General features: G+C 43.2%; 2 protein-coding genes across 2 annotated transcripts; one reads left to right on the top strand and one right to left on the bottom strand.

Annotated features, from left to right (window-relative positions):
• Positions 1-2,692: 2,692 nt before the first annotated feature.
• LOC123410722 lies at positions 2,693-3,816 on the bottom strand. Its single transcript, XM_045103658.1, has one exon. The coding sequence runs from the start codon at positions 3,634-3,636 to the stop codon at positions 2,902-2,904; it is 735 nt and encodes a 244-aa protein (XP_044959593.1). The 5' UTR covers positions 3,637-3,816; the 3' UTR covers positions 2,693-2,901.
• A 9,328-nt stretch (positions 3,817-13,144) lies between these two features.
• On the top strand, positions 13,145-15,658 carry LOC123410018. The gene has a single exon (XM_045102888.1). The coding sequence runs from the start codon at positions 13,175-13,177 to the stop codon at positions 15,563-15,565; it is 2,391 nt and encodes a 796-aa protein (XP_044958823.1). The 5' UTR covers positions 13,145-13,174; the 3' UTR covers positions 15,566-15,658.
• The last annotated feature ends 295 nt before the right edge of the window (positions 15,659-15,953 follow it).

Below are 15,953 nucleotides of genomic sequence, written 5' to 3'. Positions count from 1 at the left end.
TCATACCAGTACTCATCCGGGTTGGGGATGAACACGTCAACAAAATCAGGATTGGAGATGAAACTGAAGGTCACTTGACTGATTCTTTGTACGTATTAAATCTACATGCAAGCCGTGTTAAAATAGAAGACCTATGAAATTCTGAACTGCATTTTTTAGGATAAGACCATCTTTGTTTGTGTCGTAACTGTAAATTCTCGGATTATAGAACATTTTTTATAAATTAAGAGCGTGTGGTATTTCTTTCTCCCGTTGCAACGCATGGGTCCTTTTGCTAGTAAAGATTAATGTCAATTAATGTCATGTCAATAAATGATGATGCGTTTTGGGTTCTCAGAGCCTTCCAGCAAAGATAAATCCAAAGTTTAGGAATCATATTGTACAAGCACTTGATGGGCCGTGGTTATTATCTTTTTTGTGGCCAATGATTTCTTGGCCCATGTGTTTTGTTCCCCAAACACTAGGAATTAAATAAATTGTTCATCATTGAGTATCCGTGAGTGGCATCCAAAGCATTGAGTATCAGTCTGTCCATGTATCCCTAGATATAGAATTCAGGCGCAAGTTCCATGCGAAGACTAAGATATGCAAAGAATGCCAAAAGTAGCCGAGCTTGCAAGCTAGGTTCATCTGTTCCATTTAATAAATAACAATAAATTAATAACCTTAGTACTACCAACAAAGAAACGGGCCTACGTACTTTGGAGATACTACTGGCAATATGTTGGCCCTGAAGGAAAGAATATACGTGCAGAGAGAAAAGATGAACAAGTTCCATGCTTTGTAACATTTTCTTTTATTCTCCCTGGTTTTAATATTGCTTTGTAGACTTGTTGCGCATCTCAAGAAATCATGCATGGCCAGTCGCAAGATATTTTGCCCGATCTTCTGTACTAGGGCACATTAGTTAGGTGCACAAGTGGCCTAGACGCTAGAGCTCAAGTTCCAAGGATATGGTACATCGACACAAATTGAATCATGATCAATCATGCATGCATTTATTTTAGTCTTTTCGTGATCTTCTATATCCGGACACGCTGATTAGATGTGCATGCATTGCGCTAGAGCTCAAATGGTGAATAGTTCCAAAAATATGGTAACATCGACACAACATAATATTAGTGTGCCCGAAATGAAAACAAAATTTATTTTGCAACTTTGGGGTGGATCAGACATGACCTTTAAATATCATAGCATGATAGATACACATTATGTCAATTTTTCCACTAACTAAAAGAAAAAAATCATGAGTTTGCATAGATGTGACAATATAGACTTTCTTATACTTTTACGTCTAAAATTACAAGCACATATTTCAATGCTCCTATGTATTGTCTAGATTTCTATGTTGCCGCAGTTAACTTAGTGACTTGCAATGGATAGGTAACAGTAACACTTAAATCTAAGATGTAGGTCTTTTAGAACATTGGGCCAATCTTTCTAGAGTTCTGCAAATATGTATTCTCAGAAAAACAATTATACATTATTCTAATAGTATCAGTTATTTAACATTTTGGATGGTAGTAATTCTTTCTTATACATGCCAAACTCTAGAAATGCTTTTTGGAGCTCAAGCTCGAGGTAGCAGGTTATCTAGGCGGCTGGCGTGCTTGGAGATAGGTAAAATTGAGATATTCTCTGGTGGTATTCCTAATGTCTTTGATATCCTACTATTTCAGAATATGGTTTTACTCACATGGATGATTTTCGTGCTGAGACTGATGACACGACCCGTGTGCCCTTTTCAATGCACCTGACACTTTGTTACTTCCATTGTCTTCACTTCAGACAAAAGACTTAGCGCATGTAGAGTGGTTGATAAGGCAACATTTCCTCATGTATTACGTACACGCCTTTTGAGAAGCCAAAAAACATGACATACAATTCCATCTATTTTAGTCTAATATCTAGCGATTATTCCGTTCATGATTCTAAACTTCTGGAGTGGTTGAAATTAAACTAGAAAACATGTAAATGGCAGAAGACACCCACTACATCGGTCGGGGTGGGGTGGGGGTGTGCTTATGTTTTTTCCTCGACTCTTGACTAATATAAGGCAAGCCTCTTAATTTTGTTTGTCTATCTTCCACCTGACCAACTGTCCTACGTGGCATTGCTGAGGAGGGCCAATTCATGGTAAAACCATGAATATTTTCTGAACTATATCCACGAGATATTTGCCATGAGTTGGTTCAGTTCACGGTTAGGCGATGTATTACTATTAGAAAACTAAACTAATTAGGTGTACACTGAATTTAACTTCCTACCCTAACCTTTTCTGTGGGAAAGTTCTAACGGTAACCGTAAGTCTAACCGTATACCTAGCAGCCGGTCCCAATGAGGTGCATTGCAGAGGTGTGTCAGGCAGGAATGGTGGCGGCCATGGGAAGACTTGTGTGCACCTAGAAGGTTTTGGCCGTCTCGGGTTGGGCGCAGCAACATCACGGAGTCGTGTCGGCATTACCGTCTGATATCCGACAAGTGTATGCGATCAGTTATAGTCTTTGTTGATAAGTAAGAGGGTCGAACATAACAAAGTGTAAAATGAATTGGTGAGTGCATATTAGCCAGGAAGCACTCCAGTTACTAATAGTCTCGCAGTCGTTTTAACCAAAGAACCTCCAGCTTTTCTACAACAGCATTTTGATAACAGTTTTTTAAAATCTGCAACTCAACCAAACACAGCCTTATTTTTGGACGGGAGGGGTAGATTGTTGATGTGTGAGCCGGTAGAAAAACGAAGTCGGTATCCAAGCAGATGGAGCTAGACTGCTGGAGAATCCACACAAGCATAGCCATTGGAACAACTACAATGGTTGATCAAACTACGTACAAGGAAGGAGACAAGGACCTCTCAAGCGTGGAGCATAATCACACCAAATAAAAAATATGGACACAGCTCTATGAATGGAAAACAAGGAAATAAACCATACCAATGCAGCACCAAACTAATTCAGCTTTCCAACACAAAAAATGCTGCATGTTGCCGTTGGACGGGGAAGGAACGCATGACACATCCCCAGTATGCGTGTAGTTGAGCCTGGAGAAGTCGCCGATGGTCACGGGATAGCAGCTGTACTGTGTGGCGTGGCCCCCGTGCGTGTAGTTGAGCCCGGAGATCTGCGTCTGGAGCGTGCCGTTCAGGTGCACCGTCGCGTTGTCCACCCTCCGTCGCCCTTTGCGCGCCTTCATCATCGCGGCGAACTCCGGCGACACGTCGGCCGGCACGTCCAGTGTCGTCGTTACGAAGGAATCACGCGCGAGCTCCGGCCCCACCTGTATGCCATCGATGGGGTTGTCGTTGATGCCGATCCAGGCTATGAGCGTGCCGTTCGGGTAGAGGAGGGTTACGTTGACGCCCTGGTACTTGATGCCCACGCGGCCGCTGGGGTTTTGCGAGACGAGGCCGAGAGTGAGCGTCACCTGGGTCGGCTTCACCGACTTGCTCACGGACACGGTCACCGTGGCGTTGACGACGTTGATGAAGAGCTTCTCGGATCGCGCCGACACAGCCGCGGCCCTCACGATGACCGCCACAGTGACTGCGGTCACCAGGACCGCCGCCGCGTAGCGCCCCACGGTTATCAACCACCGGACCCTTGTGTGCTCGCCATCGTCGTCGTCGTCCTTGCCCATTGATTTTGGACAAGAACACTCTTGTAACCTGTGTTGTAAAGTAGCTATCTAGTGCGGCGGTACCTAAGCTGTCGAGCTAGCTAGCTATTTATCCGATAACATGTGCCGAGCATATGCACAGTTTAAAGCGAAAATTGTGCTTCATACTCGGTTAGAAGCAACCTCCGGCGTAATTGATCATTACAATATATATACTACGATTGAAGCCATCTCGAGCAAAGGGAAAGCAGTGTGTCTAAGTAAAGCTCAGTCAAGTAACATCAACATCTAATTAATATTCGTCATTGAATTACTGGGTTAGCTTTGCTCGCACGGCGCTAGAATCACCTTTTGTCCCGGTTCTAGACACGAAACGGGACTAAACACGCTGCGCCAGGAGCGAGGACCATTGGTCCCAGTTTCTGTCTGAAACCGGGACCAAAAGGGTCAGACGAACCAGGATCCTAGCCCGGACGGTGTCCTGGGCCCAAGAACCGGGACTGATGCACCAATTGGTCCCGATTCATAACAAAACCGGGATTAAAGCCCTTCTCTCGCGTGGACCAAAACCTTGTTTTCTACTAGTGTCCTAGCATCCAAATGTTTGTAATTCCTTTCCTTATATTGTACAAGTCCTAAACATTGGCTAATGAACCTAAATAGGATTTCTTTATCCCAATTTTGCCCAAAATTTCACGCACTTGCAGTTTAAATTTGTATTATATGCATTAAATGCCTAAAAATACACTAAAAGGCAATAAAAGGAAATAGAAAGGGGGGAACACAAAATATTGAATGCTAAGAAAAAATTGAGGATAAATGTAAAAAATAAAATAAATAATCTGCAAAAGAAAAGAAACAAATGAAGGGAGTACAAAAATAAAGAAGAGGAAAAATGAGTTTGTCTAGTACCACGTGGCAGGGACTCAACAAAGGACGTGCTTTCAGTGGGTCATGTGTCAGACACTCAAAAAATTATTTCAGGGATGTGCTAGCAGAAGGAACTCGACAAACATATGATTTTCCAAGTGTAGTTGTTTTGCATAATGTTTCCTTCGTGGAACTCGCAAGATGTCATGTTTGTGAACTAACCAATGAAATAACAAGGCAATCAACCTGTAACTAGACAAAGTTCCAGATTCCCATGGTGTCTCCCAGTTTCGAGAAGGCGTGTGTTACATTTGACAAATATTGCCAAATATTAACGTACATTGAAGTGGTTCGTGTTATAGTATGTAGTAGGGATTCAGCTTGTAAAATTTTAGTGGACCACCTTTCCTCAATGAGAAAATAGTAATCCATTTGGTTTTAAATGCAAGTACACTATGAAAAATATATACTTTTTATCTGTACAACGCCATTTTTCTTCCTGAAAAGAACTGATTCGTTTTTTGCAACGCTATGGCATGATTTGCAACATGTCTAATTAGACAGAACAGGAGAGGCTTTCTACACAACCAATCTTGTAATTTATTAGTTAGATTTAATTTTAAATATCTCAAAAACTGGATGGCAGTCTTGTATAAAAACAGAGGCAAATGAACAAATATATTCTCCCAAAAAAAGAAAAAATATATGAATTAGCAGGAGCGCTGCGTTTTCGTTAAGTAGAGGGAAATGGCACGTGTTCCCATCCATTCATATGTACCGATCCATATATGCATGGGGAGTAGCTTGGTAGTCATGCCATAGCTAGGCTCATACTACTTCATAGCCATATTGCAAAGAGCAAAGTGCATCGGTAGCTAGCCATGGCGACCAAAGCGCCTCCGAGCAGATGGAACACGAAGCGCTACATCCTCATGGCTCTCCTCGGGACCCTCGTCGGCAGCGGCATCGTCATCGCGGTCTCCGCCATCCTCTGCCCCGCGGTGATCGTCTTCTCCATCACCGGCTCGCGCGCCGACCTCAAGGGGGGCCGTCTGGGCCTCACCCTGGACGTCAACGACACGAGCCTCCGCACCGGGGTGCAGTTCCGCAGCGTCATCGTGTACCTGCAGTACGCGGACGCAGCCTCGGCGATGCCGTTCAAGGTGCCGGCCAACGTCGACGGCCCCAACCCGTCCCCCCAGCTGCCAGGAACCACCGCCAAGATGATGGCGGCGGCGAACTTTGCGGGGTCGCCCTTCGCCCACGCCGGTGCCGACGGCGGCCCCCCCAACATCAGCGTGCTTGTGCTGGCCGTGGTGCGGTTCAACGTGGGGCCGTGGCACACGAGGCCGTACGACGTCAGGGTGCTGTGCGCCGCCGCCGACTATTTCAGAGGCAACACAAGCCTACCCATAGCCTGTGTCTGACTGACGTAGTGTGCTGCGGCTATGCTATATTACTACTCCAATGTATGTATATATGTATGCATGCATTTTCTCTATGTTCATGGATAAATCAAAATCAAGTTTCCTCCTTTCTCGCACCTTTAGTTTTTGTCTCTAGTTTTCTTGATCGAAATAATGTACTCTCTCCGTTCCTAAATATAAGTCTTTCTAAGAGTTTCACTAATGGACTACATACGGATGTATATAGACATATTTTAAGGTATAGATTCATTCATTTTGCTTCGTATGTAGACACCTAGTAAAATATCTTAAAAGACATATATTTAGGTATGGAGGGAGTATAATTTAGATCTGGATCTGGCCGCAATACAATCCTTGTTTCTCTCTTTAACTTCAAAAAATCCAAGGACAGATAAAAAGTGTCCCTAGGTATTATTATCGTCTTAGCTACATGTCTTGCACGTCGTTACCAAGCCGACACCATATCGTGAGATTGACGAATTCACCACGGAAGCCTCATAGTCGACAGTAGGACTTCTTCCACTGAACGAACATCACAGCCTTCATTTGTCCCACTCTTGATCACCACGACTCCCTCGCTCAAATTTTGAGTTCAACTACGTTAAACTCGATAGTGCATGAACTAACTTTACGATAAAATCAATAAAACAGCTCAATACATGATAATTGTTCATCGATCTTTGAGAAAAACAATGTCGACGGGTTTGTAGCAAATCACTAAAAGGGTAGATCATCATGTTTTTGCTCCCTTCATTCTCTTATAGACTACTAGGGGAAGTATAGTCGTAGCGCAGATTTTTTTCGTATCAGTAATGAGGGTCCCCACCCTACTATTAGGGCGCTACCGCTAACAGCTACTAGTAGCGCGGGACGTGCCCTCGCTACTCGTAATTAAAATATCAGTAGCCCTGTTTTGTGAACTCGCTACTGCTAACTGTTGGCAGCGCGTGTTTGTAACCTGTGCAACTACTGATCGACCATATTTCTTTTTTTATATTTATGTTGTATTTACACATGGTTATATATAGTACTTCCTCCGTCCGGAATTACTTGTCGCATAAATGTATAAAAATGAATGTATTTAGAACAAAAATACATCTAGATACCTTCATTCATATGACAAGTATTTCGGGACGGAGAAAGTAATAGACAACATCAATAATAATTGTGCAAAAGACAACATTTAGATTAAGGTGGATGGGTGTAAGTGACTAAGTTGAATTAGAGGAAAATACAATGTCGCGAATCGCAACATCGTATTTTCCTCTAATTCCACTTGATCTTTTGCCTCCATCTACTTTAATTTAATATATGTCATATAACAACTCATCATCATCTTAATCATGGCTAGTTAAAATGTCATAAAACAGAAACACAACTTCTCATCAATCTAGTCGTTATCTTACTAGTTAAATAGCTCTTCATCATTCTAGTAATAAACTAGCAAGTGACTAAGTTATCACAAGTTCAATAACAAGCTAAAAAGTTATCACAAGTTAAATAACAAGCTCCGACAAACTGAAATTCAACCCAACTCATAAGTCAATTAACATTACATTTATACCCAACTCATAAGTCAATTAACATTACATTTATGGAGTAATGACCTATGTTTTGCGAGAATGTCATCTAATTCATGTTCCGAAAAATCATAGTAAAAGCCATGCTTCAATCCACACAAAAAATCGCCATGGCCATTGCTAAAATTGCACATATTGATTTCCACTTGACACTGGTCGGGCTAGGACCGAGCTTCCATCTATCTCCCCGTTTTTGTGTACATTTTTTAACCTTTGAAGCGAACCAGGTCTTGGTTGGATTCCAAGAATTTTTGACCTAACTTAAGTGCTTATAACTGTCTTGAACACCGCTTCAAACCATATAAATTCGTGCCTAGTGCTTGGCCCCCACTTTCTTAGGCTGGTCGTAATGGGAGTATCATAAGTAATATCATACGTGCCAACTAGGCATATATGATGATGTGACATGGAATTAAATGAAGAAAGAGAGAGTTGAGTATCATATTAAATGTTGTGCTACTATGTGTCATGCATGGCAATAAATGAACTGTTCTATGATACTAACACATGATACTACCCATTACGGATGTAGTATCATACACTAGTATCATATGCATGATACTAGTATATGATACTCCCCATTACAACCAGCCTTATCACGATACTGCACATGTCATAGTCCTGTCAGAAGTGCGCGGAAACAAATATGATGATCCCGAAAGTTGTGGTTGCCGCGCATTTGGCACAAAATCTCAGGCTAATCATGGCACGCAAGCAAGCACAAGCATGCCAATGTGCTTTAGTAAGTTATTCTAAACCAAAGAAACTTTGATTTGCCATATTTTAAGTCCAAAGACATTGATTCTTAGTCCACTTTTCTTGGGGAGTAGTATAGAACACAAAAGACACAAGCAGCACAAAGCGGTGAGAGATTCCGCGACCCAAAGTCCCAACTGATCAAACTATGGAATGAAAATATGTTCCTCCTCTATGGCGAGGAAAGAAATATGTGTGCGTGTAGGCACGTGCTCCCTCCGTAAACTAATATAAAAGTGTTTAGATTACTAATAGTGATCTAAATACTTTTATATTAGTTTACAGAGGGAGTAGTTGGGACATACCTCCTGGGCAGTAGAAAACGGAAGGCACGAGGAACAAACTTTACCAAAGCCATGACAACTACTCCCGACTAAACTACTTGTCTTTTGATGTTCTTAGTTTTGAAATGGAAAGGATAGCAGTGCATAGAAGCAAGGAATCGACAGTACTCCTGCTGTGTACTCCCTCCGTTCCTAAATATAAGTCTTTTAAGAAATTTTACTAGAAGTCTATGTATGGAGCAAAATAAGTGAATCTACAATCTAAAATATGTCTATATACATCCGTATGTAGTCCATTAGTGAAATCTCTAAAAAGACATATATTTAGGAACGGAGGGAGTATTAATTAATCCCATCACCCAAGGCACGATCAATATGTCACTTAGGGCAACTTCAACACGCCGATCCAAACAGACAGCGTTTTGTCCGTTTTTTTTCCGTTTGGTTCATCCGTCGGTTTGTTCATGTTTGTATTTTAAAATGAATCAGCACATGCATCCAACTGGAAGCAAGTGGACAGCAGCACCGTGGCAGTAAAATAATAAGAGAGAGGTGTGTGGGGGTGGACTAGCGAATTAAATAAGTAGGCAGAGGTGGGTGGGTGGTTGTGTGACAAATGGGTTAGGCCCGACACATGCAGATGACGCAGACACAGAAAAAATCTGTTTTGTGTCTGCAAGTAACCCAAATGTGACCCAAATTTGAGTCAAAATGGGTCCGCGCGGACATAAAGTGGACGCAAAATGAAAATGGGTCTCCGCGTTGGCCATCACTTTTGTCCGCCCCGACCTATACGGACGCGGGCGGACGAAATTTGTCCTCCTGTTAGAGTTGCTCTTATATACTATATCATTGAAAAAATAGTGTGCTATAACGTATAAAGAATTGTCTTGTTAAATTGATCAGTGTACAATATCTCGCTAATAGCACGTTATCGCTCGCTATAGCATGCTAATAGCATATTTCAGTGGTGACGCTATTTGTATAGCGTGTTATTTTTTCTTGTATTAGACGGAGGAATCCATTTACATCTAAATCAAGTGAGATGATCTTATGTCTGAATTCCGTGATTCAATATTTATTCCTTATTTCCTATCACCCTATGTGAATCTCAATGCAGATACGTAAGAATGGCTCATGATATCAACTAATACATACAAAACTCAGCCAATTTAGAACTAGTAATTAACACAGGTATCTAAAACATGTCAACAAGGCAAACTAATGATGTGGAAGCCTAATTGGTCGTGTGCAACCTCGACATCTCGGCTTGTTCCTGACATATTGTGTTGTTAAGTAGGTCTAATGTATTTAATATCATCTTGATCTTTATATTATATTTTATTACAAATAATAACAGGGTTTTTTAGGGTCATTAACAGTTTTCCTAAGACTCGGTCCACTGGTCGTTGTAGATGCTATATTTCCTTGATCTTGTATGGAGAAGATTTATACATTTTTTTCTAATTATTTTCTTTTCTTTCTTATATATATGTCACTTGACTGAGACTTAGTTAAGACTCACTCGACTGAAACCTAACCCCACAGATAATAATGAGAAGAGAGATGCCATATCTTTGTTGACATGGCTGCCACAGAGGCAAAATAAGTTATATGCTTCCTTTCACAACAAAATAGTTATTTTAAGTGAAATTATACTAGATTAGATGGTTCGATTCCTTGTGGTGGAACAAACCCATCTTAGTTCAAGAACTAGACACAATTGCTAAAAAAAATCTGATTAGTTTCAGGTTTTTCGGTTTTTTTACTGGTATGGCTTCTCCATCGATTAAGAGGTGTATGTAGTGACTTTTTCAATCTTAAGATATGCAGGCTTAGTCTTAGGGGGACCCTCATAGGCCTAGCTAGGGTTTGTATGTGTGCGTTTATATGGGTGATTTTGTGTGCATGTTGTGAGCGGATGCATCTGAACTGTGTTTCTGAAACAACACCTTAATACTTTAAATGCAACACTTAGATACAAAAACCAAAGGAAATGACATATCTAAACACATATTGTAAGTTAGAACATAATTTGAGAACTGAGCCTAGCTCATATGGTTAGGTTTCTTGTGGTGGAACCAGCCCGCCAGGGTTAAGATCCTGGGCTGGTTTTAGAAAGATCCAAGGACAAATAAAAAATGTCCCTAGGTATTATTATCCTTTCTCCCTACCCTTATGCCACTCTTTTTTTAATAGGATGCATTCAAAAATGCTCACATGCACCCACATACAGTTACCCTACCCTTTTGAACACATGCACGCATGCCCACCATATCCCAATGAGCTCCTTCGAGATACACAACTGACACAACATCTTGTGATTGACGAAGTCACAGCAGGCATCTCGTAGTCAAAGGAAACGTATCCTTCCCTTGAATTAACATCGCCGCCTTCATTTGCCCAACTCTCTTGATCACCATATATCCTTCCCTCAAATTTTGAGGCGTTCAACTAAGTTAAACTCGATAATGTATGAACTAACTTTGCGGCAGCGCCATCACGAAAATCAACATAACAGCTCCCCGGAGAGCAAATCTCTAAGAAAAACACATCTAATTGTTGATTGATCTCTCAAAAAAATAATGTCGACTGGTTCGTAACGAATCAGCAAAAGTATTGAGTGGCATGTCTTTCTATCTATTTTTTTTAAATCCTGCAGGGACATGTCTTCGAAAGTCAATTCACACAGTGGAAAATGGAATTCCGTATTGCCTTTGATACACCCACGCCTACATGCTATTGTGGCGGTCGTACTCACTATCTTTTTTTCGTATCCATTATCTTCTAGGGACATGGGAAGATAATGCACTATAAGGGTCTTGGTAGACCCCATTTCATATGGAGCAGAGAAAGTTATCTACAGGGATACTGGAACCACCTGCAATGATGTATCCTTTAATGATGTTCACTAGCCCATGTTATCAATGAATCATTCTTTTTCGGAAAATCAATAAAGCATTTGTAGAGCCAATACAACCATCTCTCTACTGTTGAATCGACTCACAGCAAAAAAAGATATCCCCCGATTTATCTCACTGTATCTCCAATTGTCTCACTATACAGGTAACGCTAGAATCGGGCTTCCATATATCTCCCCCATTTGGTACATTTTTTGACCTTTGAGTCGAACCAAGTCACGGTTCAACTACAAAAAAATTCCGCCTAACTTAGTGTTTAGAACAGTCTTGATGTCTGCTTCAAACCACTTTGTGACTGGAGATATTTGTGCTTAGTGCCCGGCCCCAACTTCCTTAGCACGATACTTCACATGTCATAGTCCAGTCGAAAGCGCGAGGAGACAAGCTTGATAAAACAAAAGTTGTAGTTGCGGCACAAAAACTCTGGCTAATCATGGCACGCAAACAAGCACAAAGCATGTCAATGCGCTTTAGTAATTAGTATTCCAAAGTAAAGCAAGCTTGATTTGCTATATTTTAACTCCAAAGACATTGATTCTTAGTCCTCTTCTTGGGGAAATGGAAAAAGAGACTCTGGGAAAATATACGGATGTACTACATCCTAGTATAGAAAACAAAAGACACACGAGCAAGGCAAAGCTGTGAGAGCTCCGGTGTCCCAGCTAATCAAACTTCGAAATGAAAATGTTTTCCTCTTATATGGGGATGCAAGAAAGACGTGTGTGCGTGTAGGCACATAGTCGTGATTGAAGATACGAGGAGGGAACAAACTTTACCAAAGCCATGACAACTCCCGACTCAACCTCTTTTCTTTTGATGTTCTTAGTTTTGAAATGGAAAGGATTGCAAGGAATCGACAGTACTCCTGCATTGTGCTATTAGTTAACCCAATCAATCAGGGCCCACCCAGTATGTCAGTTGTATCCATGGCTGTGTGCGTCGTATGATGCAGATGCCTCCATTTACGCCTAAGTCGGCTAAGATTTTCTTATGTTTTACACGACGATTCAATCTTGATTCCTTTCACCCTATGTGGTTCTCAGTCCATATACGTTGGAATAGCTCATGGTGTCAACTAAGATGTACAAAACTTAGTCAGTCTATTTTATGTAACACCATTATTTAATACATGTTAACAAGGAAAACTAGTGACGTGGAAGTCAAATTGCGATGTTAGGTTTGTTGCGATGGAACCATCCCACCAGGGTTGAAACGCTAGGCTTGGCACAAATGCATGCATTACATTCTGAGGCACCTCTGGTGACTACGTTAATTTAAAGATGTTTGATCGATTACGAGGCGTCTCTGATGACTTTGTTAATTTAAAGATGTTGTGTCAGCTCACTATCTCTAATGAATTCATAAGGGTAGGATGTAGTTGCATGGGTTCTTAAGGATAATTGTACGTGTGGGTATGTGTTAAAAAAGATATAATATAATTTTAAGACTGTTGAGAGCAATTATAAGCCTACTAGTTACAAAAAGTTATTGTGGTCATGTGTTTTCCTTTTGATCCCAAGTAGGTACACCGATGTAGTAGTACTCAGTACTCACATGGTCATGAGTGTAAAACCCTCCCATGCACGTTATGCCGATGCTGTCTCTCTGGTGGAGCTTTGCATGTTTGTTGTCTTGTACGAGAGGTATATATAAAGCCAAAGCCCCCTGATCATTCACTCAATCAAATTTACGTCAGGTGGCTAAGGCCAGATCAGTAGATCATGGTGTTCTTCAACGACACTAGTCAAGTGTTGATGTGCCCAGGTAGCCCCGACATCCAAAACTACGTCCGGAACCTGACCTCCTCCTACGCCGGCAAGAGCAACGAGTCGTCCGTGGTCGCCACCTCCGTCTTCATGCTCGTCCTCGCCGCCGTCTTCTTCAACCTCAACCTCTTCAGCCGCGTCACCAACACCAGCGCCATCCTCAACCCGACCGTCCGCCAGATCCTCTCCTCCGCGCTCTCCCTCTTCCTCCCAGTCATGTCGTACCTCTTCTCCGAGGCCAAGAACACCGGCGGCGATGACTTCCCGGTGCGGGCTCGGCTCATCCTCTCGTGGATGCTTCTCGTGGAGCTCATCCGCAAGAACGTTGAGGCCATACCGACCACCGTGGCCATGCAGAAGGGCTACGCCGGCATCATCGGCCAGGCCAACAGCGTCTCCTGGCTCGGCTACCTTGTCTTCTTCAACCTCAAGGGAGCCGGGCGGGTCGCCGTGTTCGGCATCCTCTGGATGCTCTGCGCCGCCAAGTTCGTGCAGAGGGCCGCCTACACCGAGATAGGCAAGCGTTCGTTTGCCTACGGCAAGAACGCTCGCCTCCTCTCCTCCTACATGGATCAAATGCTAGCACAACTCCGGCGACGACGGCAACAACAACATGGAGCTTCTTCCGTTGTCGACGCATCTGCTCATCCGTTGGACAGGTTGAAGACATGCGAGTACCTCGTCATGGGGGAAGAGAACCTGGTGCTGAAGCCAGGGCCCCATGGGTACGAGCTTGACCTCGACAAGGTCGCCATGGAGGACGACGGCATCGTCACCGTCGGCAAAATATGGCAGCTACGTCATAACGACAAAGAGGAGAGCCCAAGGCTCAGAAGGCTATGCCTCTCCTTCGCACTCTTCAAGCTGCTCCGTCGTCGCTTCGAGGACTTACACTTGCCGGCCATGACCAAGGAGGAAACCGACAACTGTCGGGACCTCATCTTTGAAGGCTTGTGCAAATACGATGATGGCGCCTCAGGACGGCCATTGTTCCAAGTGCTCAAGGACGAGATTAGCTTCCTGAGTGAGGACCGACACTCCGTCCACCCCGTCGTGCTTGCGAGCCCCTACTTCTTCGTGATCAACTACATCACCTTCCCCGTCGTGGTATTCGCCCTATGTGTCATGACCGTCGTCCTCTCCGGCAATGGCAACATCAGCTTGGCCTTCCAAAGCATGGGGACCGACAACTATGCCATATCATCTGGCATATTCAAGCTGACCAAGTGCCTGTGGAGAAACTTCTTCAGATCTCCAGCGGCCTTCTTCTCCACCGTTGACATCTCCATCACATACATCCTCTTCATCGTTGTCGTCTACGAGCATGTGTGGGAGTACCTGGTATTTGTCTTCTCCAACTGGTTCATGGTGTCACTCTTGTGCACCTACACCGCAAAGGTACGCTGGCGTCAGAGCGCCACCTATCGCGGGTGTTTCCACCGCATCTCGTGGATCGGTGGCAAGCTGAGCCACCGTAGCCGTATCCCCTTCAAGCAACTCTCTTTGCTGAGGGTGACATGGCTTTCCATGACGTTGCCCACTGCATTTCTACCAAAGCAAGCAAAGTGCTCCATAATGGAACGCTTCCGGTCGGCGGCATATGGCCGTGATGGCTGGCCGTCCCACCTTAGCAATGGCAAATCCGTACTATACTCTAGGGAGCAATTTTCACATCTGTCATGGTTTTGTGAGAGTGAAAGTGTAGCAGAGGTCATCATCACCTGGCACATCGCCACGACCCTATTGGAGATGGCGTATCCAGGATCGGTGCAGCACAAAGGAGGCACTTCAAGACTAACTGAGACCGACGAGCATAGGACGGTGGCAGCGAGGCTGTCCAAGTATTGTTCTTACCTTGTGGCCTTCCATCCGGAGCTTCTACCAGATGACCGGGAAGGTACAGAGCGCGTGTACCAGGACATGAAGGCCGGTCTCAAGGAGGTGCTGGGGACTTGGGACTATTACTTTGCGCCGGAGAGGGTCCGCTACGAGAAGATGATGACGACGACCAACGAGAAGTTGCATGTGAACTGCCGGGACAATACCATGACTATGGTCCAGAAGGGGATAGTGCTTGGAAAGGTGCTGATGGATACGATGGACATAAACTATGGGGGTGTTTGGGAATTGCTGGCCGACCTCTGGGTAGAGTTGATTGTGTATGTTGCACCATCTAGTAGCGACGAGCATGTGCAAGGGCAGGAGGAGGCGCTAGTGCAGGGTGGCGAACTTGTCACCTTGCTGTGGGCATTGGCCACACATACCGGCGTAACCCGGCCACCTAGAGGATCATCGGTTGCCATGCCGGTCGAGGATGCTGAGGATGGAATACGTCCTGATGTATAGGTCTATCTTTATACTGTGCACATACTTGTGTTTTCACACTTGTTGTCTATTTATGTAAGACACTCATGTTTGGAACAATTTTTTCAGCAATAAATATGTCACAATAATGTACCAGTTTAAATAGTTTTTGTTGCCCTTCCTTTAAAACCCGTCTACCAAGGTTTGGTCCATCTTTTGTGAAAGAGCAGTGTTATTCAGATATATTCCCTCCGTTTCTAAATATAAAAAAATAGAGTTTTTACTTCTAGACTATATACAAAACAAAATAAATGAATTTACATCCGTACGTAGTCTTCTAATGTAACTTCTAAGAATACTTATATTTAGGACCGAAGGAAGTAACAGTTTTATGGGTTTTTTCGCGCAACACTCAGTAACAGATGGTTAA

This window comes from Hordeum vulgare, chromosome 7H, assembly GCF_904849725.1.
Source record: "Hordeum vulgare subsp. vulgare chromosome 7H, MorexV3_pseudomolecules_assembly, whole genome shotgun sequence".
Classification (NCBI taxonomy): Eukaryota; Viridiplantae; Streptophyta; class Magnoliopsida; order Poales; family Poaceae; genus Hordeum; species Hordeum vulgare.
Note: the sequence above shows the minus strand (reverse complement) of the source record. Positions and strands in the feature narration are given on the sequence as shown.